The 27116-nt window shown below is 34.9% G+C and overlaps 1 protein-coding gene across 1 annotated transcript; it reads right to left on the bottom strand.

Annotated features, from left to right (window-relative positions):
- Window positions 1–22: 22 nt before the first annotated feature.
- LOC113115280 (egl nine homolog 2-like) lies at window positions 23–24112 on the bottom strand. Its single transcript, XM_026282742.1, has 6 exons — window positions 23907–24112; window positions 22050–23357; window positions 8497–8616; window positions 7943–8079; window positions 4347–4414; window positions 23–3609 (listed from the first exon to the last, which is right to left on the bottom strand). Exons 2-6 carry the CDS (start codon window positions 23130–23132, stop codon window positions 3557–3559), a joined length of 1461 nt encoding a protein of 486 aa, XP_026138527.1. The 5' UTR covers window positions 23133–23357; window positions 23907–24112; the 3' UTR covers window positions 23–3556.
- Window positions 24113–27116: the final 3004 nt, after the last annotated feature.

Genomic DNA, 27116 nt, shown 5'->3' with positions numbered 1-27116 from the left:
TCAAGCACTAGTATCACATGTCTGTCCTTAGGCTGAGATATTGATTTATTTTCCTCATATTTACATAAAGACACAGATAAGACAGCAACTACATTTTCAAAAAATAAAATCAAAAATATGTCGTTTGAACATAAACTATCATTTTATTGATTATGACTATTCAGCCGTTTAGAAAGAAACAAGCAGAGTTACTATTAAGTAGAATAATGATCCAAATATAGTTATATCAAAGCTGAAAAGAAAAACGCCACAGTGGTCAGCTGTACAAAATCGGACACATTTTAATTAAATACCGCAAAACTCAGAAAGGTTAAGCAAACATGTTTTTTTTTTTTTTTTTTTTTCAGTTGATTATTTAAGTATCATACTGTTCCACCTCATTCAAGCATCACACATTATATGATAAAGTGCTTTACTGTTTTACTTCTCTGGCCGTTTATGGCACTCAGCACAGAACAGCTCAATACTACACTCCCTAGGTCATAGTACGCTGGGAAATCTCATGTTTTGTGCCGTCTTGTGTTTGCATGAAATCTCAGGTTCTCAGATTGTGACTATGTTCAGAATAGCACACTCCTCTCACTGTTTTCTGCGGTATACAGTATGTATATACCTGGATGACCCACATTTGCCAAAATTCACAGTATGCATGGACCACTGCACCCACAATGCATTGTGCCTGACCTTCTGTTTCAGAGACAAAGTAATACTAGGTGCATTTTGATATATTTGCAAATGTTGAAATACATTTTTATTCATATTTCATATTTATTTGACTTAAGACATTTTTACAAAAACCTGAATTAAAAAAAATTAAAAAATCCTAATTTTGGTTGTTGTTGGGATGACAATGAGTCCGTTTGACAATTTTGCTTTGCAAACTGTCGCATACTGGTTCTAAACAAGTAGTGCAGAGTGTTTTCTGAACATAGCCTATTATGAGCACTTTATGAACTTGCAATGCCCTCTGGGAAATAGATGTAGGCACTAGGGTAGTGCATGTGTGGACACCTGATAGAATGAGGCTGTTGTGTGTTCCAGGTCCCTTGTATGAACTGAGAGGCCCATACTGATCTCTTCTGCTGTATAGCGCCTCTCTGAGGCTGGAAGGAGATTGTCAGCTCTCAGGTAAGTGCATCTCTGTTGAAAGACCCTTTTAAGCCAAGCTAGCATGCATCAGTATTTGAAAAGGTCACAAACACCCTGTTTTGACTTTTTGTTACAGAGCATACATTCTGCAGATTGCAAATTCTAAATTATTATCAGAAAACTGAGGGGGAAATCACTTTAGCTCACAGCTAGCAGATTTCACCGCTACGCAGAGAATCCAGTTCATCCAGGTTCTACATGAGCTGGTTGGACAGTGTGCCATGCACATTCAAAGTAAGTTCTTGTTATTATTTTCTGGGCAAACATAGCTTCTTTCTTTGCAAATGAGTCAATGCCAGACTGACTGTAGCATGTGGTCGACACACTTATCGTAGCCATTTATTGCCATTTTATGGAAAGCATGTAAACCAGATTTTTTTTTTTTTATTAAAATTATTTAACATTTTTCATCATATGATGATGGAGATCCCTAAAATCGGTTTTATATCCAGAGATTAAGCTTTTTCTCCTGATTCAGATTAATCGATTGCTGTGGTGAAGCGATGCTGCAGAATATTTAGGCTTAGATGTAGGATTTATTTATTTGAAGTGCATTCAAAACATTTTTTTTTTTAGCTTTAGAGTTTTAACATAAACTTGTAAATGTAATTTGATGCATATTTGTCAGACATTCATAAACAAAAAGAGAAAAAAAAATCATTGCATGGTTTTTTAGTAATCATTTGCATCTATTTGAATTTATTTAAATAATTGTAGTATTAAATAGTTTTGATCAAATTGCTTAGAATCAGCATTAACCTGTTTTTTGCAAAACTTCTTACATTTATTCAGTTAAAATGTATGATTAATGTATGCATAATTAAAATATGGCTAGTTTTGGAACAAGCAATAATTCGGTTAGTTTAAATGTATGAGAATAAAAACAACTGGATTCATTGATAAATATATCAACCTGGTTATGTTTTTAAGACTTTTATTAGTGCTATAACACCTTATGATCCTTTTATGCATGACTGACAAATGTGCATCCCAAATTAAGTTAAAATTGTATATGCAATTAAAACACAAAATGCTAATTTAGACCTTTAGTTAAAGGTAGGGATGTACAATATATTGGTTCGATGTTAGGTATCTGCCGATATAGTTAAAAAATATTTGTATTAATCAATACTGAATATTTATTTGTGCAGTTCATTTTCTGCATTTTTAAAGAAAATCTTTCTTAAACACTTAAACTTCTGTAAAAAAAAAAATAAAAAAACGAATAATTTGATATCACTGTTAAATGTATTCATTTTTTATACTGTACATAGTGAATGTCACGACCCCTAAAATTCACTTGTAGCAATTAAAATGACTAAATTCAGTTTTTAGGGTTTTATTTTTAATGTATTATTACAAAATAATATGGAATTTTAATATTTATATCCATTTATCGGTTATCGGTTATAACAAACGATTATAATTAGACAATAATTATCGCTTTTTATTATCGGCAGGGATTTTATTTTTGTTGCAGCCCAGTGTATAGTCCCAGCAAATTATTACAAATTGAGGTCGCGGCCATTCACGCGGGACACAGTCTGGATGCATCTTAAAAACGCAGCTCTCATGGAGCGAATCTCTGAAAATACACTGCGATATGACGCAATGGCGAGGACAACGCTTAAAATAAAATTGCGAAGATGGACCACAAAAATACCTCTTAAATGAACGGCCCTAAGGTCTGCTGTATACTCGGAAACTGTTGCCAGCAAAATTGCTTATTGCAAACATTTTTGTGGTGCTACTGGATTTGCGTGAACAAAGCATTGCGTGAAAACCGATGCCATCAGAGGGCGCTGTTCTTTCTGAATGAATTCACCCTGAATGTTTCCAAGGGCTCAGGCTCAATCGTAAGGGATTGTGTCCACCGAAGCATTCATGTATAATGTGATTGTTGGTTATTTTATGTCACTTTTCATGATTTAGTTGAGCATTGACATAAGTCAGATCTCAGTGTAAAACTGGTTACACATTTGTGGGGCTAAACAGGATATGACAAAGGCCACTGGAAAATATCATCTACCCACTTTCACACAGAGGTGTAGGGTTGTGAAATTCGAGGGCTGAGTTTAGAGATTGTAATTCTCATTAAATACAGTAATTACTCTAAACACTAAAATAACTCAAGTCCATTTGTGATGTTTCCACTGTTGACTTTCCACACGATGAGGAAAATCGGCCAATCCTGCCAGCCTTTCAGAGCTGTGACCATCAAGTTTGTTTATGGTGTTCATTTCCACCCAATCAAATTAAACTTCTTGTTGGATGTTTGAGGCCACAGAAAGAGCCATGATTGTTGGGTTTCTTTCATCTCCTCTTGAAAACAGCCAATTGCGCGGTGGCACAGGCTGCCACACACATAAACAAGACACACTTGAGTGTTCACTCGAATGACTGAGATTCAGCTCTTGCTGCTTTGAGTGACAGGCACTTTAACTCCTTTCTGTCCTGTAGCTGTTAAAAGACAGAGAAATTGACAATATTTAATGATGAATAGCAGGAAAATTAAAGTGTTACATGTTAACAGATTGGCATAAAAAAACGTTGTTACGTTAAAGTTATTATAAAATTATCTAAAAATGTAACTAAGGTTTTTTTTTTGTTCACTTCAATGTTTACAGCTTTAATTGTGGCTCATCCAGTCAGATACATTTTGGATCTTCTATTTTTAAATTGTGCTTCTTAATGTCATTCATTTGTTATGAATAATCATATTTTTTGGGGTTTGTGTTCCTCCAGATACACATAAAAAAATTGTTTGTTATACATCTTTTTTTATTAGATGATTATATTTTTATGAATATTTTTGTCTAAACTGTGATACATACATTAATTTTTCTTTTTTCTTTGATGAATATAAAGTTCAAAAGAATGGCATTTATTTAAAAATAGAAATCTCTTGCAACATTATAAATGTATTTACTGTTAATTTTCCAAAAAATAAACAAATAGTTAAAAATACAGTAAATACTGCCAGTCAAGTGTTTTTGAATAGTAAGAATTATTTTTCCTCTCACCAAGCCTGCATTTATTTGATCCAAAATACAGCAAAAACAGTACAATTTTCAAATATTACAATGTATATCTGTCTTCCCAACAACCAAACACACTGACCTCTTAAGTCAAACTGAAAACATGTAGTGAGCAAACAGCCTATGCCACAGGTTTCTTATATGAGGTACGAAACTTACCCAGTCTGTACTTCTCCTTAGCTTCAGCACGCTCTTTTGCATCAAAGTACCAAACAGTGATGGCGTAGCTGTGGGAAGAGAAAGAATAATTCAACCAGACAGTCTGATGACCTTGTATTGATCTGATTATCTCAAGGCAGATGTTTAGGAACTGTGATACGGAGTCTGAGTCATGTGGATCATTGTTAGGATAAAGCACAGAAAGGGTTAATGATAGTAAAGCGACTCGTTTGTTTATTCCTAGACCTCTCCTACCAGCACGCGTGCACAAACTGAAGTGGTGGCCACTTGCAAGCAGGAAGTACGTACTTCCTGCGCCCCACCTCGCCCCCCAGCTGCGATGGGGGCTGATACACCATGACCCTCATCCTAAATGTAGGATGTAATGTAAAACGTAAACAGCAAGAGCCTCTTTTGATTGTTTTACTAGAAAAGGATGGGCTATAATTACAGTGTTTGGTTTGTTTCATCAAACTCATTTAAACACAGAGCGTCTTCCTGAGGAAGAGCAGCTGCAGGTGCGGCGGTTTAAGAGCAGGATCAAATCAAACCGCATAGTTGTAGCGGTGTGAGAACAATGGTGTGGACGAGGACAGACGAGTGCATGTGTGTGTGTGTGTGTGTGTGTGTGTGTGTGTTTGGATAGATCACATTCCATGAGATGAGAGGTTGCAAGAACAGTAGGACTGCGGTTTCTACCACATGACATTTTACAGCCTAAAATAACTTTTCCCTTTCATAAAAAGTTTAAATTTGTAACCAACTGCATGATTCTTACTGTTAAATTTCTGCCATAATCACAACTAATAATCTACTCTATACCTAATATAATGTAGAAACTTAATATTTTCTGTAAAGCTGCTTTGCAACGATTGGTATTGTAAAAAGCACTCTACAAATAAAATAGAATTTAATTGAACTGAATACTTTAAAATAAATAAATAATAACAATAATAAAGGATTATGCAGAGTTTTTATTATTAGGAATTACATTATTTTAATAAAACTTTTTTCATTATGATATAAGGATAGTTGTACCTCCCTGACATTATTAATAAATTCTCCAAATAATAATAATAATAATAATAGTAATACTTATTCAAATAATAAAAACATGATTATCACAGAAGATATGACTAAAACCATTATTAATCATTTTAAGTATAAATATTAGATGAAAAACTTCAAGCTTAAAGGATTGGCAATTAACTGAAGAAAGTACTAATGTGCTTACTAGAACTAAAAGTGAAATAAAATAAACGAAACTAAATAGAAATAATAAAACATAGATGGATATAGAACTGTTGAAAGACAGTTGTAACACCCTGAAATGTTTTATGAAATCCAACCAAAATATGATTTTTAATTCATAAATAAATAAAAAATATGGTAATCACAGAAGAGGTCATTGTACCAGCGTTGTTATCATTAAGTCTTGCTTGACAACACTGGGTGCTTCATTATTTTAGTCTAAAACCATTATTTGTCATTTTTAAATATAAATATTAGATTAAAAACTTAAAACTTAAATGAAAATTCGCAACTAACTGAAGAAAAAAACTAGTACTAAAGTGTGTGTATATATATATATATATATATATATATATATATATATATATATATATATATATACACTGTATATATATAAAAACACGGAAATACAAATAAGTGAATACCAGTGAAGATCTGCAGTTCTCTGTACCCATTTCGTTACCAAAGCAAAACACAAAAACATGTTAATTAAAAAACACATTATTTTTATTAATAAAGTCAAAGAAAAATAAAATTCACAATTCGTTATACTTATTTAAAATTGTGTATCAAGTTTTTCTGCAAGTAACAGAAGCATGAAAAAAAGTTTAATCCAAAGGTTTTTGTAATATTTCGGCTGCTGCAGAAAAACAACTATAAACTGATGTTTGATGTGTTTCAGGATCTTCATAGTCTGCAGCTGTCAAAGGAAAATACAATATAATGTTACTTAAGTAAAGCAGTGAGCTGAGTCTGACCAAATGCAACATTAGATCATCGACAACAGCTAAAACATAACTCTTTAGTAAATAACAAACCTCAGCTTTTATAATACATTTAGATGAGATTACAGATATTTTAAGTCAAGTGTATATTCAATAGATGGCAAGTGTAGTATTAATTAAAAACACTTTACAATAATATTACATTTTTCTTCTTAGAGTTAATTTCAAAATGTACTAATACATAAAATCAAAAGTTCAATCTGCAAAAAATATTGAATGCACAATGAACGAACATGAATGATCAAATGTTTGTATTAAATAACATTCAAAAACATTAATTAATGTAATTAAGTTGAGGTAAGTTGATGTTAGATAATAACATGACGGCATGTTAATGAATGGTATCTTATTGTAAAGTCTATAGACTACAGGAGATCAAATTTGACTATACTTTAATCCAAGCTGTGTACATATTTCATATTAAAGGACTGACTGATATGACAAACTATGTTAACCATACATGCGTATTTTAGATTCATAATTAATTTAAAAACCTCTGGTGTGTAAAAATAGTAAATATCATCCATTTTTTTTACCCTAATAAAAGTTATATGAGCATTAAATAGTTAATAATGAAACTTAATTCTAGTTGCTCATTATATTAGCGTTAGCCGTGCTTATGCTAACAATAAACTATGCAAAAAAACAGTGACGTTTTTGTCAATACGACATTCGAATTAAAATATGGAATAATATTCATAACAGAAAATCCAAATATTACAAATTAAGATGACACTTACCTGATTGAACTCTTTCATTTGTTCCGGATGTCGTCTTTAAAGTGTTTTGTTTGGCGAGCTTTCTCCTTTTGAGGTCGCCCTGTCTCAGTGCTTTTATGAAGAGGGAGCATCGGTGCACCTTTCGGATAGCGCATCAAGAACCGGGGTACTCGGTATCATCAGTACTTAAGAAAACCTGGTACCGTAACGGTTTCATTTTTTAGTACCGACTTGGTACCGAAGTACCGGGTCTTTTGACAACAATAATAGAAAATATTAAAATGTTAGATGGATATAGATATACAGAAAGACAATTTCACCACCCTGACATGTTTTACTTAATTCACTAAAAATATTTATTTTAATTCATAAATAAAAAATATGATAATCAAAGAAGAGGTCTGTTCAAGACATTTTACCAGTGCTATTATTGTTAAATAAAACAAATTAAACTAAAACTAAACTCATTAATATTTTTGAAATTGTAAAAAATAGATAAAAACTTAATTTATAAAACAAAAATGCGAATTAACAAAAAAAAAAAGTTTAAGTACTTAAAATATTAAAACTGAACACAAAATAATAAAATAAACCCTAATAAGAAATACCCCCCAAAATATAAGCACATTACAAAATTACCAAAACAATTTTAAATGAAAAAGATTTAAAAAGTTAATTCATAATATTAAACATATATTTAATATATTTATATATTTTATATATTTAAAATGTGTTAATAAATACAATGCATAAATAATGCTTGAATAACAATAAGTTGTACGTTTGAACTGCATTTGGCTCTTTGCGAGTGACTGTGTAACTGAACACTGTGTGTCCTCACCGAGTGGCAAAAGCTGGTTTGACCTCATGTGGGTTCCGGCGATCTGACCAGAAAATGAGCAGACGGTCAAACAGAGGCTCGATGTTGGCTACAACATTACGACCCTCGGGGATGATCTGCAATAAACCTCCGTGAACCTGGATAAACAGATCAAAACCAAACAGCAGAAATCGATTAGAGGAGACTCCCCTCCTGACTAAATGTGGTTTTATTAACAAAGTTCGGGAGAAGCACGATCAGATAATCATCCAATTTGGTACAGGTGCATCTCGTTTAGCTAATCATCTTATAGCACGCACGCGTATATATATCCAGTCTTCCTACCTCCTGTCCCACGACAGTTTTTCGGCAACCCTCCTCCACCCCAACTCCTCACTTCTAATCTATTTATCCCAAATTGGGATAGGGGGAGTTATTTGGGTTCGGGCTATGCTCCGGGCCCGGACCCCTCCCCCAGGACAGCACGCCAAAATATGCCTACTATTTGCCTTCAGATTAGATGTAAGGGTGAACTCGTGAATAAGGTGACAGCTAAAGAAAACGCAGGGTCATACCTTCGCATCCCAGTCCTTGTTCAGATAGTAGATGCAGGTTATGCAGCGTCCGTCACCGTTAGGATTGTCCACATGTCGCACGTATCCTGTTCCATTTCCAGGGTAACACGCAACCATGGCCTGATCGTACAGAAGAGAGGGGGTTAAAGAAACGTAAGGTTTTAGGATGATTAACAATTAAAGAAAGACATTTTGTGACATTGTTAAACACTACAGGGACACCTACTCACATTTAAAGTAAGTAGTATAATAAATTTTACTATAATAAATAAAGTTTAGTATAATAAATTTAAGTATCAACCGGCACCGAAGTCCAGGGCTGTTTGACAACACTACGTTCTTCATTATTTTAGTCTTCTGGCCCTTTAAGAGATTTACAGCTCACTTTTCTGCAATATGGAAAACGCGAACGGAATCGTGGAATTCAGTCATAAAAACAGAATTTACTGTATAACGCGGAAAGTAATCAGTCGTTACACTTAAATGTAATCAAATCGCGATACAGAATAGTATCCATAAATATTAAGTCGCAAAAAAGACTATTAAAATTTGAATAAAATAGTATTTTGCCAGAAATACACAACTACTCTTCCATAGAATGTATATACTTCTACTACTACTACTAATAAAGTTATTAAAACGTTATTTGACTTTTTAAGGAACAATCACACAACATTTCTTCCATGTTTAAATTTTAATGTTTGCAAAAACATTAATTAATTAAAAATAAAGTGTGTTTAATTGTCAATAATAAAGAGATAAATGAAATTGTTTTATGCATTCATTTAATAACAAGACAAATTTATATACAAAACACAGGGGGGGGGGGATAAAAATTCATAAGGCTATTGCAAGAATACATTTGAATAAATTAAGTTGTTTTTATGCACTCAAATAATGAAAGATACTAAAACACAGAATTTGGTAACAATAAAACATATGGAGAGAAAAAAAACAAATTTTATTTTTATTTATCGATATTTTAGTTCATTAGACATGCTTTTTTATTTCAAAGTATTCAAATGTATTTAACCATTAAAAAGTAGTCCAAAAAAGCGGAATCCAGAAAAATGGAAACAGAAAATAAAATGGAATTTGAGAGAAAATAAAAGTGATTTTATAGGGTGAAAATTGATGAAGCTTTTCTGTGGCACCTGTCAAAGGTCACACACGCTCAAGCTTCAGAACAGCAGGTGCTGTATGTACAGTATGTCTGCACAGAGTGACCACACACATGCCTCTATCATCACACAGGGCTGTTTATGAGGGTTTATGACCACAAGTCTGTGTCTCATCCAGATCCTGGCCTAATAATTGAACTCATCAGACGGGTGAATGACATGCCAAATGCTCGCGGTCAGGTGAAATAAGATACACATGCTTCTTTCATAACAGACATGTGACACAACTTAAAATAAACAGTTCTGTCAGGGTCAGTGATTTACACTGCTGTTTTTGTGTTGAGATCTACTACTTTTTACCTTTTTATTGAATTAAAAACAAGTTAGCAAAAAAAAAAAAGTTAAATTTAATATATATATATGTATATATATATATATATATATATATATATATATATATATATATATATATATATATATATAAATGGAGGAATAAACACTCTAAATATCTTCTTTTGTGTTTCACAGAAGAAAGAAATTCATTATGACAGAAATGTAAATTTTCCGGGTAAACTAAACTAAAACCCTTTAATTTTGGGGCAAAACTGAAAAAAAGCACATTTTGTACTATTAATAAAATAATAATTTTCTAGAACTTTGGTGATTATACTTAGATCACTTTAAAAGGGCATGAATTTAATCTCCAATAGTTTTTTAAATATTGCAAATAATATATATATATATATATATACATAAAACGACAACAACAAAAACAGTAGTAGTACTCTTATTGTAACGCATGGCTAAAACTTAAAAGTCTTACTATTGTTTCACTGTCAAATGTTTTAAAACAAAATATATAATTAATATATAAAATACTTGTTACTGTAAAAGTGTTTGAAAATTATTGTTAACATGAAAAAAAATTACACATTTTTAAGCTGTGTACACCGATAAAAATATATTAATACATATTATAATAAGATATTAATAATTACACCACTTAACAATTTTTTGTCAAATGTTGTTGAAAGATTTTCAACTGTTCAAACTGTTCAAAATTATTTTTCTTTTAGAATAAAGAAGAAATTTTTATTTGAGCAAAAAATCTGCATATTAGAATGATTTCTGAAGGATCATGTGACACTGAAGTAATGATGCCGAAAATATAGCTTTGCATCACAGGAACAAACCCTATATACAGTATGTATGTAATGTATACACATTTATTTATTTATTTTTTGAAAGAGTTTAGTTTAGTTAGAGTGTGGTTATGTTTTGCATGCTCCAGTAGTTTGTTTACATGCTCTGTTGTGTTAAGCTGTGGTGCTCATACAGGCCTCATCAGTTCAAATTTGGCTCGTACCGTTTCCAGAACCCCACCCCCGGATCTCTTACTATCGTCTTTTGACTGTTCAGGGAAAAAAGGCCAACAAACCACCAACAGAATATGGCTCGGCTTCTGCAGAGCTGAGCTTTGGCACAGCTTCAGCTCTGGCTGATATGAGGCATTCCTGGGCTGGATGATGGTGGAGATGTTAAAGGGCTCTGTTTCGGCAGGAATGCAAGTCATCAGGGTGCTCTGTTAGCTGCGGCTCTGTGATATGGTCAGTTCTTTATCAAGCCCCAGAGAGATTCTCCCCTAACCCTTATCTCAGCCTTTATCACTGGAGCACAGCATAGTGCTAACGTGTGTCACATGGGTTAAACGGCAGCACGTGGACAGACAGCGGCACGTTCAGTCCACCTCTCTTTCACAGCCAGCATGCACTACAGTCAACGGTCTGTTTGAAGAACAACAAAAGTGACTATGCACTATTGCACTTAAAGGGACAGTTCCTCCAAAATGAATATTCTGTCAATATTCACTCTCATGTCATTCCAAACATGTTTATCTTTTTTTACTTCTGTGGAACACAGAAAAAAAACATATTTTGATGTTGGCAACCACAGTTTTGGTGACCAATGACAGAGAGAAATGAACGCTCTAAATATCTACTTTTATGTTCCATGTCAAACAGTTGTGGAGTAAATTATGAGAGGGATTTTTATTTTTTGAGTAAATGATTTCTTTAATTTTGGGACAAAACTGAAAAAACTCATTTTAAACTATTAATTAAAATAATGTTCTAGGTTCTAGTATTTTTGGTGATCATTCTTAAATCTTCTTAAATTTACAATTTAAAAAAAACATAGCAAATTTACATGTGTAATATTGGATCTTATGTTTTAAACCAAAAGTATTTTCAGACTAATCTCAAGTTTCTATTGTATATACAGTAGACACACACACACACACACACACACACACGTTTAAACTGTAGCTTTCTACATACTGACACAAGGTTGCACTTAATAATAATATAAGAATATTATGACTGAATGCATGAATGAATGAATACATACATAGTGCTGTCAAACAATTAATCACAATTAATCGCATCCAATATAAACTTTTTTATTTACATAATATATCTGTGTGTGTGTTATGTGTATATTTATTATGTATATATAAATACACATGCATACAGTATATATTTTGAAAATATTTAAATGTATTACACACAAACATATATACATATATATATATATATATATATATATATATATATATATATACAGTACACACACACACACACACATATATATATATATATATATACATACATATTATTAATATTATTATTAGTATTTGTAATATAAACTGAAAATATTTTTCTTAAATATATACATGCATGGTTGTGTATTTATTTATAAATAATAAATATAGACAGGACACACACAAACACTATGGGGACTTTTTTTTGGATGCAATTAATCGCGATTAATCGTTTAACGGCACTAAATTAAATACTCCAAATTGGTATGAATTAGTAATTTTTTTTGAAAATTAAAAAATATTAGCAGATAAAACTTTTGAATTTATGTATTAGTAAATGTTAACTAAAAATTAACTAAAATTAACCATTAATAAATGCTTTAAAAGTATTTTTCATGTCAACTGTTCTGCCCTACAGGGGCAAAAGACCTTAACTCGCCTGTGAAACTGAGAAAAATTACTTTAAAGTTTTTTTCTTATCCATCCAAATTAATTATAGGTAGGACACTGGACAATTAAACAATTAGATGTATTAGTAATGAAAATGATCTACATTTAAAAATTGTGAGTTCAAACTTTTACCCCTATTTAAAAGTTGATGTACTCTGCCTTTGCATTGTCTGCAAAACGTAAGAAGTAAGACCAAGGCAAAAGGCAGTGACTTCCACATTATCAATATTTGGTTACTGATCACCACTTACAAAATTGTTATAGTAGTACCACCTGTATAAAATCTAGAGATCATGGGCTATCCCAAATAGGCTATTGCATACAGTAATGTGACTGTATTATTATTATTATCTGATTATTTTTTTTTATCATAACAAGTAGACTAAAAGTTTAACATGCAAGTGGATACTGTGGATACCGATTTATTTGCTATGCTCATTAACGTAAAATACTGCTAGACATAGCATATTGATTTTATTTTGACTTGTATTAAATATAGCCTAAACTAAAAGAACGACTTGTGGATGGATAAACGGCAGCAAGCATGGATTGATTTTATCGGGTTGCATGAAAAGGATATGATATGGATTTAAGTTATGGATTTAATCATGCTAGCTAAAAGTTACGATCTTTTGCCTTTGCATGCCAGTACAGTATTAACTAATATTAACAAATGGTTAAAAATAATTCGCATAACATGCTGATAAGCAATTGTGTCATTAGGTTACACATTTCTAAATATGTTTCTAAATCTAGTGACCACAGATAGCAGTCTAGAGCTGCTTTGACTGGGTTGTTTATTGGCTTCTCTCATAACAGAGCAGAGGACATGACCTCCGCTGGCAGACTGAAGGGTTTCACAGGAAGCCAACTATGACACCAAAACTGAACAGATACTGTGTGACTGAGCGGAGAAATGCTCAATTATCCAATTAGAAAGAACAAAAATGAAAGTGGGTTACACACACTGCTGAATGCCCCTCAAATGCTGCATCGCTGTCATCGATGTGCCAATGCATCGTGCACTCATCTTAACAGCCAATTTTCAAACAAATTATTTTTCAAACTCAAGTATTTTGTTTTGAGAAATCTGATTAATTATTTTCAAGCAGTTCATGACATGTAATGCAAAACCCACATTGCACAATGCCGACCTGAGGGTCACGTTTAAAGTTTAAAATGCACATTTGTTATCAGATTCAGGTCCATATTCTGATTAAGTTAAAGAATGTGGAATGTTCCTGTGTAAACCATGGGATCAGCATATTATAAATAAACTAAAAAAAGACATTTTCTGCAATTTTCTTGTTATTTTACAACACACTTTAATACTTTACTGTAACTCACATTAAATATGTTTCTCACTTATGAAGCTTGCTTAAATTGTCCCAAAGAAACTAAAAAAAGTGAAAAAGTTATTTTTTTCATGAAGACTTTACAAATTTATCCTGCTTGTCATGGAAGAGCATGCCTTTAATTAATAGCTCAGTGTATCTAATATTATGCAGAATTATTATTGTTTGTACATATGCAGAGTAAATGTTCAACCTTGTGAAAAATAAGCACACTTAATTGTACTTCATGTGCACTTTAAATCCAAAGTAGATAATTTGTTTTTTAACAATATATTAACTTATTAAAAATGTATTTTAATACATGACATGCAAGTTTCAGATTTCAGAATTTAAACAACATTTTAGTAATATCGTCACGTTTTTCCTATGGTGTGGGAACAAGGAGCGAAGAGACAGGAGTACTAAACCAAGGAATTTATTCATATCGCGGGAATCAAACATAACACAAAGAGTTGACATCAACAATATCAAACGCAGGACTAAACACAGATAACACTATTTATACACAGAACAGGATAATAGGAAGACGAGACACCCCTGGGATCAATGGGAATTACACAGGGAACACCTGGGATTAAATCAACATAATCAGGACAGGAACAGGAAACTAACTTAATATGGGCATAGGAAACACATGATGAGTAAAACACGGAACAGAGTCTGACAAATATATCATAAAAGCAGTACACTTGACCCAACTTTCAAAGGCAACAGAAGTAATTATAAAATTACACATAGAGGTGCACGGAATTTAAGTCCTAATTTTCATTTTATTGCAATTTCCTAAAATATTATGTTCTTGTGCATTCTTTTATAGTATATTATTTGTGTAAATGTATTAAAAGTACACTGAAGTCAGTGTACTTCTTTTTTTCACAAGGGCAGTTTTGGTGGATCTTCCAAGATGTTTACATGAACCAAAATTCAGATTAATACCGTCATATGCCAATCTTATTCAGGTTTCTTGAAACCAGAATGTTGAATTAGTCGTTTATGGCCATTGTGTTAATGGGTTTCTATGATGCTTACATAATCAAAATGGAAAACCAATTTTGATGCCATAATTTCCTAAATATTTCCATCTATGTCACTGGGTTGCGGTCAAAAACACTGGAATAACGTCCAGTCAAACTTTCCCCACTGAACTACTACACTGCAAAGGGAAAACACCCAGCTGAAGTGCTGATTAGATCCTGCTACATGATATCCTTTCTACACCTTTCTACTATTTTTTAACCTACTATAATTATCACTGCCAAAGATTAAGCATCTTAACAAAATAATAAGACATTTTGAAAACGTTGAATGTAATTTTTGTGTCTACAGTGCAGGACAAGAGTTTGGAAATCTCGTAAAGTCTCAGACTTTGATGCTGTGGAGCAATAACTCCACGTTGGTGTTTATAAGACCTTATTTTTTTTAACTCCATGAGGTCAGCTTTTGGCATTTCAATTGACCCCCCTTACTGTTACTGTTGCTACACACACAACACACGCTCTCAAGCAGTTATTATCTTTAGGAAAGAAACAGCTTCACAAACAGTTTTTCAACTACCCAGTATTATTTCTGTCTTACAGTCATCCATACTACCACAGATCTACTGGGATGAAAGTTATAGCTCTATATTATAGTAAATATAATAGGTCCATGTTAGCGATAGAGCAAATCCACTTTTTAAATTAACTGGCGCTTCAAATAACGTTTGTGTCAATTACATTGTTTCAAGTGAGTGTTACTTTATTAATTTATTTGTCATTGAATCATTCATTCAAGAGATCAACTAAATGCTTATTAACATGCCTTTTATTAAAATATTACTTATACTTACTGTATAAAGCACATATTCTGCATGACCATATTCTAAATCCATAATACCCAAAACATAAACTTAATAACTACCTTACAAACTATTAATAAGCAGAAAACTAGGAGTCTATTGAGACAAAAATCGTAGTTAATGGTTTGTTAATAGCGAGCATTGGACCTTCAAATAAAGTGTGACTGGAATTTCATTTTTGTGTGAACGCTCACTTTAATTAAGAAAGGGAAATGTTAGCTCATGCAGTCCTCACGAAACACAATGCCAGGGCGTTGTGACTGGTCTCTAAAGCCCTCGGAGTAGTTTTCGGCATGTGCCTGCTAGGATCTTCTGGGCGGTTACTTACTCATCCTCGGTTTATTTTGCAATAATGTCTAAAATTCCTAGAACAGTTGATCACTTACAGTAACGTAACCTGACTAAAGCTCCCATTCATTTCTGACTCTGACCTCATGCTATTAACTCTTAAGAGGATGAATTTGAATACAGCAATGCTGGTGGTGTTTTGTTTGACTGCTTCCTCTCTCTGGGAGAGGCATATGAAGTCTGCCATGTACTCTCTGGTACTCGCTGTTCCCTCCTATTCATCCTTTCCCCCCGCCACGTTTTCCCAAAATCGAATGGTGTCTATGCATACGAGAATGAAACCAAGGTCTTTTTCTGAAAGCACTGGATTCGAGTGAAAGGAGGCTGGGCACAGTCACCCACACTCATTCTCCTGCAGTATACAACATGCTACGTGTCTTGTTTCCAGGGTAACTGCCAGAAATATTTTGGCCGGCTTAAAAGTAAGGGGTCTGATAAGGCTCGGAAGAGAAGACGGAGAGGAAAAAGAGAACTAATGGGATGGGTGATCAAGGACAATCAGTGGAGAGAAAACCAGGGAGTTACGCAGCCCCAGAGGAACAGAGACGTGAGACCAGAGCCATTCTGATGCAATGGGAGAAGCTGAAACCTTTTTGATGTGGCTTTATCACTCTCTTGGACAGTTTTACATAGCCTTGGATTCAACATAAATCTATAATCAAATAGTGCTATCAACACTCTACAATTACCTAAATATTAGGGTTGCAACAGCTAATTAATCATGCAAACTGTACACAATTCAAATGAATAGCAACTCGCTGATAACAATCAGCTCTTGATAAACACCCGACAAACGCAAGTAAACTGTGTTTACATGCATGTTTTAAAATCGCTTGGGTTTTATCCGGTTTTGACGTCAAAACCTAAACAAACATGTAGACAAAAAATGATAATAAAAAGTTCTTCATCTGTGTGCTTTGATTCAAAAAGGTAGGGTAAGTCTGACTTTCTTTGCACATTTGCTGTGTAAACACTGGGTCGGTATTTCCGCCTACATCATGTGTGCGTGATTATGTTATGTGTGAGGTTGAGCTAGTGCAAGATGAACATCTGTGGTTCAAAAGTATACAATTATTTTGAAAATTATGGTTCATTTCACTAGATAAGACCCTTATTCCTCGGCTGGGATTGTGTAGAGTTACCTAATAAAAATAATTATAAGCCTTTTAATAAGTAGAATGCAACAGGCCTACATTGATTGGAAATGCCAAATGCTCTAAACAGTGGCAATTAGGGGTGTAACGGTACACAAAAATCACGGTTCGGTACGTACCTCGGTTTTAAAGTCACGGATCGGTAAATTTTCGGTACAGTAAGGGAAAGAAATGCAAACATTAAACTGCAGGTTGTTTATTACTATAAACTTTTTTAAACAATTTGTTTACACTTTTTAAAAATACTTTTTAATAAAATATATATAAAATAAAAAAAGAATGAGAAATACAATACTGCTGCAAATTTCTCCAATAAATAAAATACTCTCAGTCTCAAACCAATATCATATAATAAAATATAATGACAAATATAAATAAATAACTATGATTACAGTGCAGCATTACCAATCCCAGCTTGTAGGCCTTCTCATATTTAAAATATATATATAACTTTTTCAAAGTGTAAAGTTGCAGCATCAACAGTTTCAGTTTTTAGACCTGCTCAGATTTCGTTATTGCGTTGGCCCGATCGGAATTAAGAGCAAAGGTCTGTTTAAATGCCGACGGGAGCTGCGTTTGAAGTACAATCGTTTTTTTATTTGCGCTGAACGCACTTAATATGTTCGTTTGGAAACACGAAAATGTACCTATGTTCCGCATACAAAATATTGGATTCGGTCATTCGGTACACACGTGCACTGTACCGAAAGCCCTGTACCGAAAAGGTCTGGTACACATACACGTGTTATACCCCTAGTGCCAATATTTGATTTTTTCGACAATATCTCTTGCTATCTTTGATACATGATTATCGTCTTTAGCAATCCAGAGGTTATTGTGAGGTATCGTGGCATCTAAAAATATATTCAAATAGAACACAGTTCTTTTAAATTGTAACAGTATTTCACAAAATTACTTTCTTTTTGATCAATTAAACATAAAGAATCCTTAAAAACTTCTGAATATCTAATTTAACTGGTCTGATTTTATTTATTTGTTTTCATTTGTATCTTACTTTGTTTTCTAATCAAACAGATGGACATATTAATCAGTTGAAACTGTTGAAGCAGTACTGAATTTCAAACCTTTCTAAGATCAATTCTACAAACATGCGTATGAAAATGCACATTGATGGAGAGCATGCTTTGACCAAAATAAACCAATCAATTATCGAAAGTTGCAAAACTATAAAATATCAAGCCATTTTTGCAAGATGTCTTTGTCAATCACTTGCAAAGGCAGGTGAACGTAACAGAGGTATAAACGTATGACTGAACGCTCGTGTGAAGCTGCACACCAACACTGGCTTCTTCTCAAACCTCTGATGATTTACGCAACCGGTGTGACATACTGTTAAGGCAAAATCCACAACGAAAGGACAACATTGAAGACTAATGCAGTGCTGTCATCACTGCAGATTAAAAAGTGTTCACTGCAGATTTAGGCCGATGCGAGGACGAACAGAAGACTCATGAAGAAGGAGAAAAGAGCCTCTCCTCCCTCAATCGCTCAAATGAAAGAGCTCCAGTGAACACGCTGACACCGTCCTGCCATTCATAAAAAGGTCATCCAGATCAAGCTTCTTACAGCAACAGCAATGCTGGTTGTGATTACAACAGGAATGCCCACATGGTCCTGAGCCGCAGTCTGGATTTGCATTCATAACACTAACGCAGCCATAAAAATCACTGTGCATTCAGATACAGGAAGTCTTATACTCACTCTGCATTCATTCACTCACAAATACAGTAAAACAATAATATTGTAAAATGTTATTATTTAAAATAGCTGTTTTCTCTTTTATTGTTTTACAAAATTTTTCCTGTAGAGTTGAATTTTCAGCATCATAACTTCAGTCGCCAGTGTCACATGGTCCTTCAGAAATAATTTTAATATGCTAATTTGGTGCTCAGCTATTGTCAGTTATTATTGATGCTCATTCATTAATAATGGTAACAATAAGACATTTTCCCCTGTTTATTGTCAAATTTTCAATTATTTAACAATGTTTGCCGCTCGATATTTTTGTCGATTTTTTTTTCAGGATTAAAAATCCTTGCACACTGAGTCCGAAATTTTTTGTACACGAGTCTGAATTTTTTTTTTTCATATTAGTCATCCTTTAATGTTAAAATACATGCTACGTATGCGAAAACGCAGAAAATTTTACCTGATCCTATTATTATTATTATTATTTTAATGAGTTTCTCAGGCAGTGTGTAAATTGAAACGTGGTCGTATTTATTTTTTAACGTTCGAAAATTTCAGACTCGGTGGCAATGACCTCTACCCTGCATTTAATCAAAATATACATTTTCGGAACATTAGGAATGTTTTTACTGAACAATTTAATGCAAACTTGTTGAATAAAACAATGCATTTTCATTGACAAATTTTAACCTCAAACTTTTGAATAGTAGCGTATCATGGTTTCTCCAAAAATATTAACCGGCACGACATTTTCGTTTTCAACATAATTCTAATAAAAAGTGTTTCTTGGGCGGCAAATCTGCATATTAGAATGACTTCTGAAGGATTATGTGACTGAAGACTGCAGTAATGATGCTGGAAATTCAGCTTTGGATCACAGGAACAAGTTACATTTTAAAAAGTAAACAAACAAGTTCTTTTAAATATTAATAAAGTTCCTTAATAATACTGTTTTACTCTGTTTTGCATCAAATAAATACTGGCTTGGTGAGCATAAGAGACTTTACATTAACAAAAACATTTAAAAATCAAATGACTAGTACTGTACATAAAACACTTTATTCATAGAACTGAGAATGTGCATGTGTTGTTCCTCTACCTAATTTGTGTTTGGAAAATGCTACAGCATGAAGATCACATACCACTGGACACTGGATGGACCTGGCAAGCTCAAATAACCCGACCTGCGTCATAGGGGCAGTTTCACTCTGACACACACTTCCGCGCGCTGACAGGGCCGATGTGCCGAGATGTTCAGCCACACACTAACTGAGCAACTTGTTTTCTCAACGGTTCGTGACGCCAGAGTCTCAGTTACTCTCATATTTCAACCTAAAAAAATTTAATTCTCTTTTTCAGATCCAGGGTTTGTTTTTGCGATTTGTGTCCGATAAGCTGATACGGTCTCACGCGCACAATGAGCATACTGTATATACAAGCACGCACACACACTTTACACGCAAGCGATGCACTTTACTGCCAGTGAGAATATGTTGTTTGTATATGGGCTGGAGACTGAGATTGACAGATGAAACTTCAAAGCCAGAGAAACACTGATCTGGGATCAGATTAGACTGCATTTCTGCATTTTGGTAGTTGAGATCAGTGGAACAGTGAGAAACACAGACAGTCAATATCTTGTCCGATACACCCAACCGCAACTTCCTGAATGCAGTTTAGGACCGCTGGTGACAGTGTGTGCCCGTTTTGACCTTCAATTTCTGGCTTAACCAGCATCTACTGATACTGAATAAAGGGGAGACTGGGGAAAGTTGGCAAACATAGATTTTGGTTAGATCTCTGTTACTATAAAGGAAAGATGACCTTTGTGAATTTTCAGCTAAATTTTGCTCTTCAAAAACAGTGTAGCAATACAGAAAGTACAGCTCTCATAGATGTTATTTTTAGATCAAGCAGCTGTCTGTTGGTCTTGAACTTGAACCTGATACAAAATCAGAGTGGGAACTCCTTAAACAGATTTTCAGATTCCATTGATTCCTATTGAAAGGACTGGACTTTGACTGCTAAATTTGGTTATCAATGCTAAATTTGACTGCAACTTAAAGATTTTTTTATTTGCATCAGATTTTGAATGTAAAAACAATACCATGCACTTCGAGTATGATGTTTGATGTTAAATGGATACTTCACTCAAACAGGAAAATTCTATCATTTACTCACTGTCATGTTTTTCCAAACCTGTATGCATTTATTTTTTTTCTGATGAATGGAAAAGAAGACATTTTGAAAAATGTGTTGTATTCACAATTGCTGTTAGCCACTGACTTCCATAGTGTGAAAAAAAAAAATGCTATGGATGTCAATGGCTACCGACATTCTTCCAAATATCTCCTTTTGTGTTCAACAGAAAAAAAAAAGGAATTCATAACAGGTTTGGAACAAATTGATGGTGAGCAAATAAAAAACTAGATCATTTTGGAGTGAACTCCCTTTAACAGGGATGTTTTTCCAAAGGTGCACATGAGGTCACGGCTTTTTAGAGGTTCATTTTAAACTGCGGTTTTCTGACAACTTCCAATATTTGTTTTGTAAATAAACTGAATCTTATTTTCCATCTGCAATAATAAAATGTTTAATCTTTTTTGTGCCTATGCAGATATTGACTTTCACAAATTAAACCTACCCTGAGAAATGCTTTCTGCAGTAAAGGTGTGACAGCAGCTAGCCCCAGTGTTACCCTACTGCTCCAAAGTAACAAAAACAATATTCCACCCAATTTTTTTTATTTATTTATCATCATTTACTCACCCTCACATCATTTCAAACCTGCATGACTTTCTTCATACTGCTACAAGAATACTTTATTTTGAATATTCTGATGCATGTTTTCAACCAAACAATCATGGACTTCCATTGCTTTTCAGAATATCTTCTTTTCGGTTCAATAGAAGAAAGAAAGTTATAGATTTGGAACGACATGAGCTTCAACTTTAAGCACAGATATGTCACTTCACTCACCTTGGTGCGTCCGTTTATGACATAATTCCCCAGCTGTCCATTGGCCGCACTGCGCATGATGGCCATATCCACGCGAGCCATGAGGACCCCGATGTTCTCGCAGCCCGGCTCGTTGCCTTCGACCCAGGCGATCTGGTCTCCACGGATGTTCTTAGATGGGATGTTTTTTTGGCTGACCAGCTGGCCGCCTCTGAACTTCCCGCTGTGATTGAGAGTCTCCACTTCCTCCAGGACCTTAGTGCCCAGTCGATCGCCCAGGAAGCCATCTTTGACGCAGATACCATAATACTTCATGCAGGGAACTATGTACTGCTGAGCCATGTGCTCTGGAGACCAGCCTGCACTGGTGGCCACCGCAGGCGGAGCAGAGCGCACCTCGGCCTGGTTCACTGCAACTCTGTGTCCATTGTGATAGACCCATCCGGGCGACGACGCGGAGCCGCCACAGTTTTTGTGTTGGTGATTTGTCGCGAGGGGCGCAACAGCCCGTGTGCTTTTACTAGAGTCTGTTTTGGAGTCCAATTCAACCTTTCTCCTTTTGCATTCAAAAGAAGGGTCCGGTCCGTGGGACGTTTCCAAAGAACTACTAGATCCAGACCCCGATGCGGGGCAACCACCACCATGGGCCCCAAAGTCTCTGTTTTCCTCATCTTCTCTCCTCTGGTGCTGGAATTGTCTGAATCGCACATCTCCACAAGGCTTCTTCAAAGGCCTGTCCAAAGTCCTGTCCCCATTAGCCATTAGGCCCCCATTGGGGGTCTCCGCCAGTCCATTTGGATGTAAACACCCACTTTGCGTCTGTGCAGGGACCTCTCGATAACTTTCTTCTGCTGTAGGTGAAGGGGACACCACTCCTCCACCGTTACACAAGGGCAAGCCGCTCTTGGACTCCTTCAGAAGCGTGACCCCGGGTCCAGATCTAGACGCATGTTCAGCCAGCAGCTCGTCTGCTGTGGTCGCGTTCAGAACCATTGTATTCACCGCGTGAGCATCACAACAGCCATTGGTGACTCTCTCTTGCATGGAACAGATACTCTCGCGTCCGCGCGTTTTTAAAAGGCTCGTGTTTTCCAGTCTCTCCATGTCATGTCGTCTACTCCTGGAAGCGCACGTAGCTCACGTCCAATCCTCATTTTCTGCAGAATCGGCTCTGCTCAAGCCTGCCTGGCGGCGCTGTTATCACGGAGCTCCTCACTAAACTCTCACAGCACACCATTAACACGGTGCTTTCATTAGTTGTTTATAACGGAATTAAATACTAACTATATTCCATGGTTGTTTATTTCCAGGGTTCGGGTTAATGAGCGTCTAAAGACAGAGAGTAACATCGGTTAAATCACGTAAACAGTAATAGGCACGTTAACATTATAAATGTGCCCAGTCATACTCTGTATAATTTTGAAAATGTCATATAGATATATGAAATGTAATGTAATGAAACCATATATATATATATATATATATATATATATATATATATATATATATATATATATATATATAATTCTTATGAGAGCCCTATGGATAAAATATTTATAAAATGTGTGTACTAAAATTTGTAGATGCATATTAATTTTAATATACGCCAAAAGCGTTATACATAACGCTCTAAAATATATTTTAACAACAATTTACGATATAAGTGAAATCAAATATTATTAAACCAGTGAAATGATCGGGCACACACTCCATTAGTTTAACATATATATATATTTTTTTAAATATGTGGCCTATTTGTATAATACTATGCATCATGGTAAACTGGTAAATAAATATGAGTTGTCTGTTCATAAAGTTAAGCTAAAGTCTTAGTTACGAACATATAAATAGTGCTGTATTTTGTCTTAGTGTACTTACCTCGATATGACAATAAAAGACCAGCAGCGAGGTGTTCTCTCGCCCATATCCAGTACACGCTCATTCCAGCTGCTACAAATAATTACAACTACATTTTCTCTGACAACACTATAATTTCTGTCAGTACAATCCTTGGTGAACAAAGAGTAAGCAGCCTACGCTTCGAATCTGATAAAACACTGATCGGGTGGCGAAATTGCGCATCCTACTACGCCCAAGGCTTAGCTCATGAATATTGATTTACGATGCACTCGAAGTATCCAATCAAGCAAGCTACTTAATATTAAAGCGCGTTGTTTCCCCATAGTAGGATTAGTAAACTCTCTTCCGGGTGTGACAGCGCGCCCCTCCCTCTCCTTCTCTCTCTCCATGAGCTGCACTGACACTTACACGTGCGCACATTCACGTCACGTGACCGGAGCGCCACAACAACAACAGCAACTCACGAGACAAAATTTATAAGAATGAAATATTTATTTATAATTTCTATATAGAGGATATATGCTATTTTAATTTATTAATTTATTTTTTATTAGCCTCATGAACCATTGCTTTATGTTATTATTATTATTATTATTATTATTATTATCACTTCATCTACAGCGATATCATTGACTTGATTGCAAATAAAAACAGACACTATTTCAACTGAACAGAGATGACATAACTGAATTCAATGATGAACTGCCTTTAACTATCATTTTGCATTATTGAGACACTGTTTTCCAAATGAATGTTGTTCAGTGCTTTGACGCAATGTATTTTGTTTAAAGCACTATATAAATAAAGGTGATTGATTGATTGATAATAATAATAATAATAATAATATAAATCTAGATTAAAAATGCATATCTTTCGCCAAGCATTCGAATAATGCATCTCTTAAATTGTGACTGCAGTTGCATCTGATCAAATGTGCATTCTTATTCTTTAGCTTGGGCTAAACTAATAAATTTTACTTGGTTGGAACAGCAGCTATGCTAATGAAGTCTCTATTTGTTTCCCTGTTTTGCCACGGGATGTAACTAGGATTTACACAAGCTCCAGTCTGGATCCAGAACACCTGAGAAGAGATGATGCTGACCCTCAGAGGACCCTAGATGATGCTAACCCTGACTCAAGAAACAGAACAAACAAATATTGCTACAAGTGTGACTGTGTCATATAATAATTGCTGTTAAGAATGTTTATCGTCTGGCTGACTACGCCTTGTATTAATTTTTCTGAAAAATCCTGTCATATGGACACAAACTGACCGTCACCACTTATAAGCTACTACTAAATACTGTAGAAACGTAATTTTCTGTAAATTTGCTTTGTAATGATTTGTATCGTCAAGTCAAGTCACCTTTATTTATATAGTGCTTTAAACAAAATACATTGCATCAAAGCGACTGAACAACATTCATTAGGAAAACAGTGTGTCATTAATGCACAGTTAAAGGCAGTTCATAATTGAATTCAGTGATGCCATCTCTGTTCACTTTAAATGGTGTCTGTGCAATCATTTGCAATCAAGTCAACGATATCGCTGTAGATGAAGTGACCCCAACTAAGCAAGCCAGAGGCGACAGAGGCAAGGAACCGAAACTCCATCGGTGACAGAATGGAGAAAAAAACCTTGGGAGGAACCAGGCTCAGTTGGGGGGCCAGTTCTCCTCTGACCAGAAGAAACCAGTAGTTAAATTCCAGGCTGCAGCAAAGTCAGATTGTGCAGAAGAATCATCTGTTTCCTCTGGTCTTTTCCCGGTGGTCGTCTGAGACAAGGTCTTTACAGGGGATCTGTATCTGGGGCTCTAGTTGTACTGGTCTCCGCTGTCTTTCAGGGCAGTACAGGTCCTTTCTAGGTGCTGATCCACCATCTGGTCTGGATACGTACTGGGGCCGGGTGACTGCAGTGACCCTCTGATCTGGATACAGACTGGATCTGGTGGCTACGGTGACCTTTGAAATAGAGAGAAACAGACTAATATTAGCGTAGAGTCCATTCTTCTAATGATGTAGCAAGTACATTGGGTGTTATGGAAAGCGTTCCCGGTTCTGGTTTACCTAATTAATGCAGCCTGAAAATCCTTTAACGGATTTGGATATTAGAAGCATATTAATGTGTTATGTGTAAACCAGGTTAAAGAGATGGGTCTTTAATCTAGATTTAAACTGCAAGAGTGTGTCTGCCTCCCGAACAATGTTAGGTAGGTTAATCCAGAGTTTAGGGGCAAAATAGGAAAAGGATCTGCCGCCCGCAGTTGATTTTGATATTCTAGGTATTATCAAATTGCCTGAGTTTTGAGAACGCAGCAGACATGGAGGATTATAATGTATCAAGAGCTCATTCAAATACTGAGGTGCTAAACCAGTCAGAGCTTTATAAGTAATGAGCAATATTTTTAAATGTATACAATGTTTGATAGGGAGCCAGTGCAGTGTGGACAGGACCGGGCTAATATGGTCATACTTCCTGGTTCTAGTAAGAACTCTTGCTGCTGCATTTTGGGCTAACTGTAGTTTGTTTTCTAAGCGTGCAGAACAACCACCCAATAAAGCATTACAATAATCTAACCTAGAGGTCATAAATGCATGGATTAACATTTCTGCATTTGACTTTGAGAGCATAGGCCATAATTTAGATATATATTTTTAGATGGAAAATTGCAGTTTTACAAATGCTAGAAACATGGCTTTCTAAGGAAAGATTGCGATCAAACAACACACCTAGGTTCCTAACTGATGACGAAGAATTGACAGAGCAACCATCAAGTTTTAGACTCGCGAAGAAATAAACAGCTGAGTATCATCAGCATTACAGTGAAAGCTAACACCATGTTTCCTGATGATATCTCCCAAGGGTAACATATAAAGCGTGAAGAGTAGCAGCCCTAGTACTGAGCCTTGAGGTACTCCATACTGCACTTTTGATCAATATGATACATCTTCATTCACTGCTACGAACTAATGCCGGTCATATAAGTATGATTTAAACCATGCTAATGCACTTCCATTAATGCCAACAAAGTGTTCAAGTCTATGCAAAAGAATGTTGTGGTCAATAGTGTCGAACACAGCGCTAAGATCCAGTAGCACTAATAGAGAGATATCAGAGATATCAGATGATAAGAGCCTAAGATACTAATATACTTGCTCTTGGTTTAGATGATTTAACAAGTTTATACAATTCTTCCTCTCCTATAGTAGAGAATGAGTTGAACTGTT

Source organism: Carassius auratus, chromosome 15 (genome assembly GCF_003368295.1).
Source record: "Carassius auratus strain Wakin chromosome 15, ASM336829v1, whole genome shotgun sequence".
Classification (NCBI taxonomy): domain Eukaryota; kingdom Metazoa; phylum Chordata; class Actinopteri; order Cypriniformes; family Cyprinidae; genus Carassius; species Carassius auratus.
The sequence above is the reverse complement of the archived record's forward strand: the minus strand, read 5'-3'. Positions and strand labels throughout refer to the sequence as shown.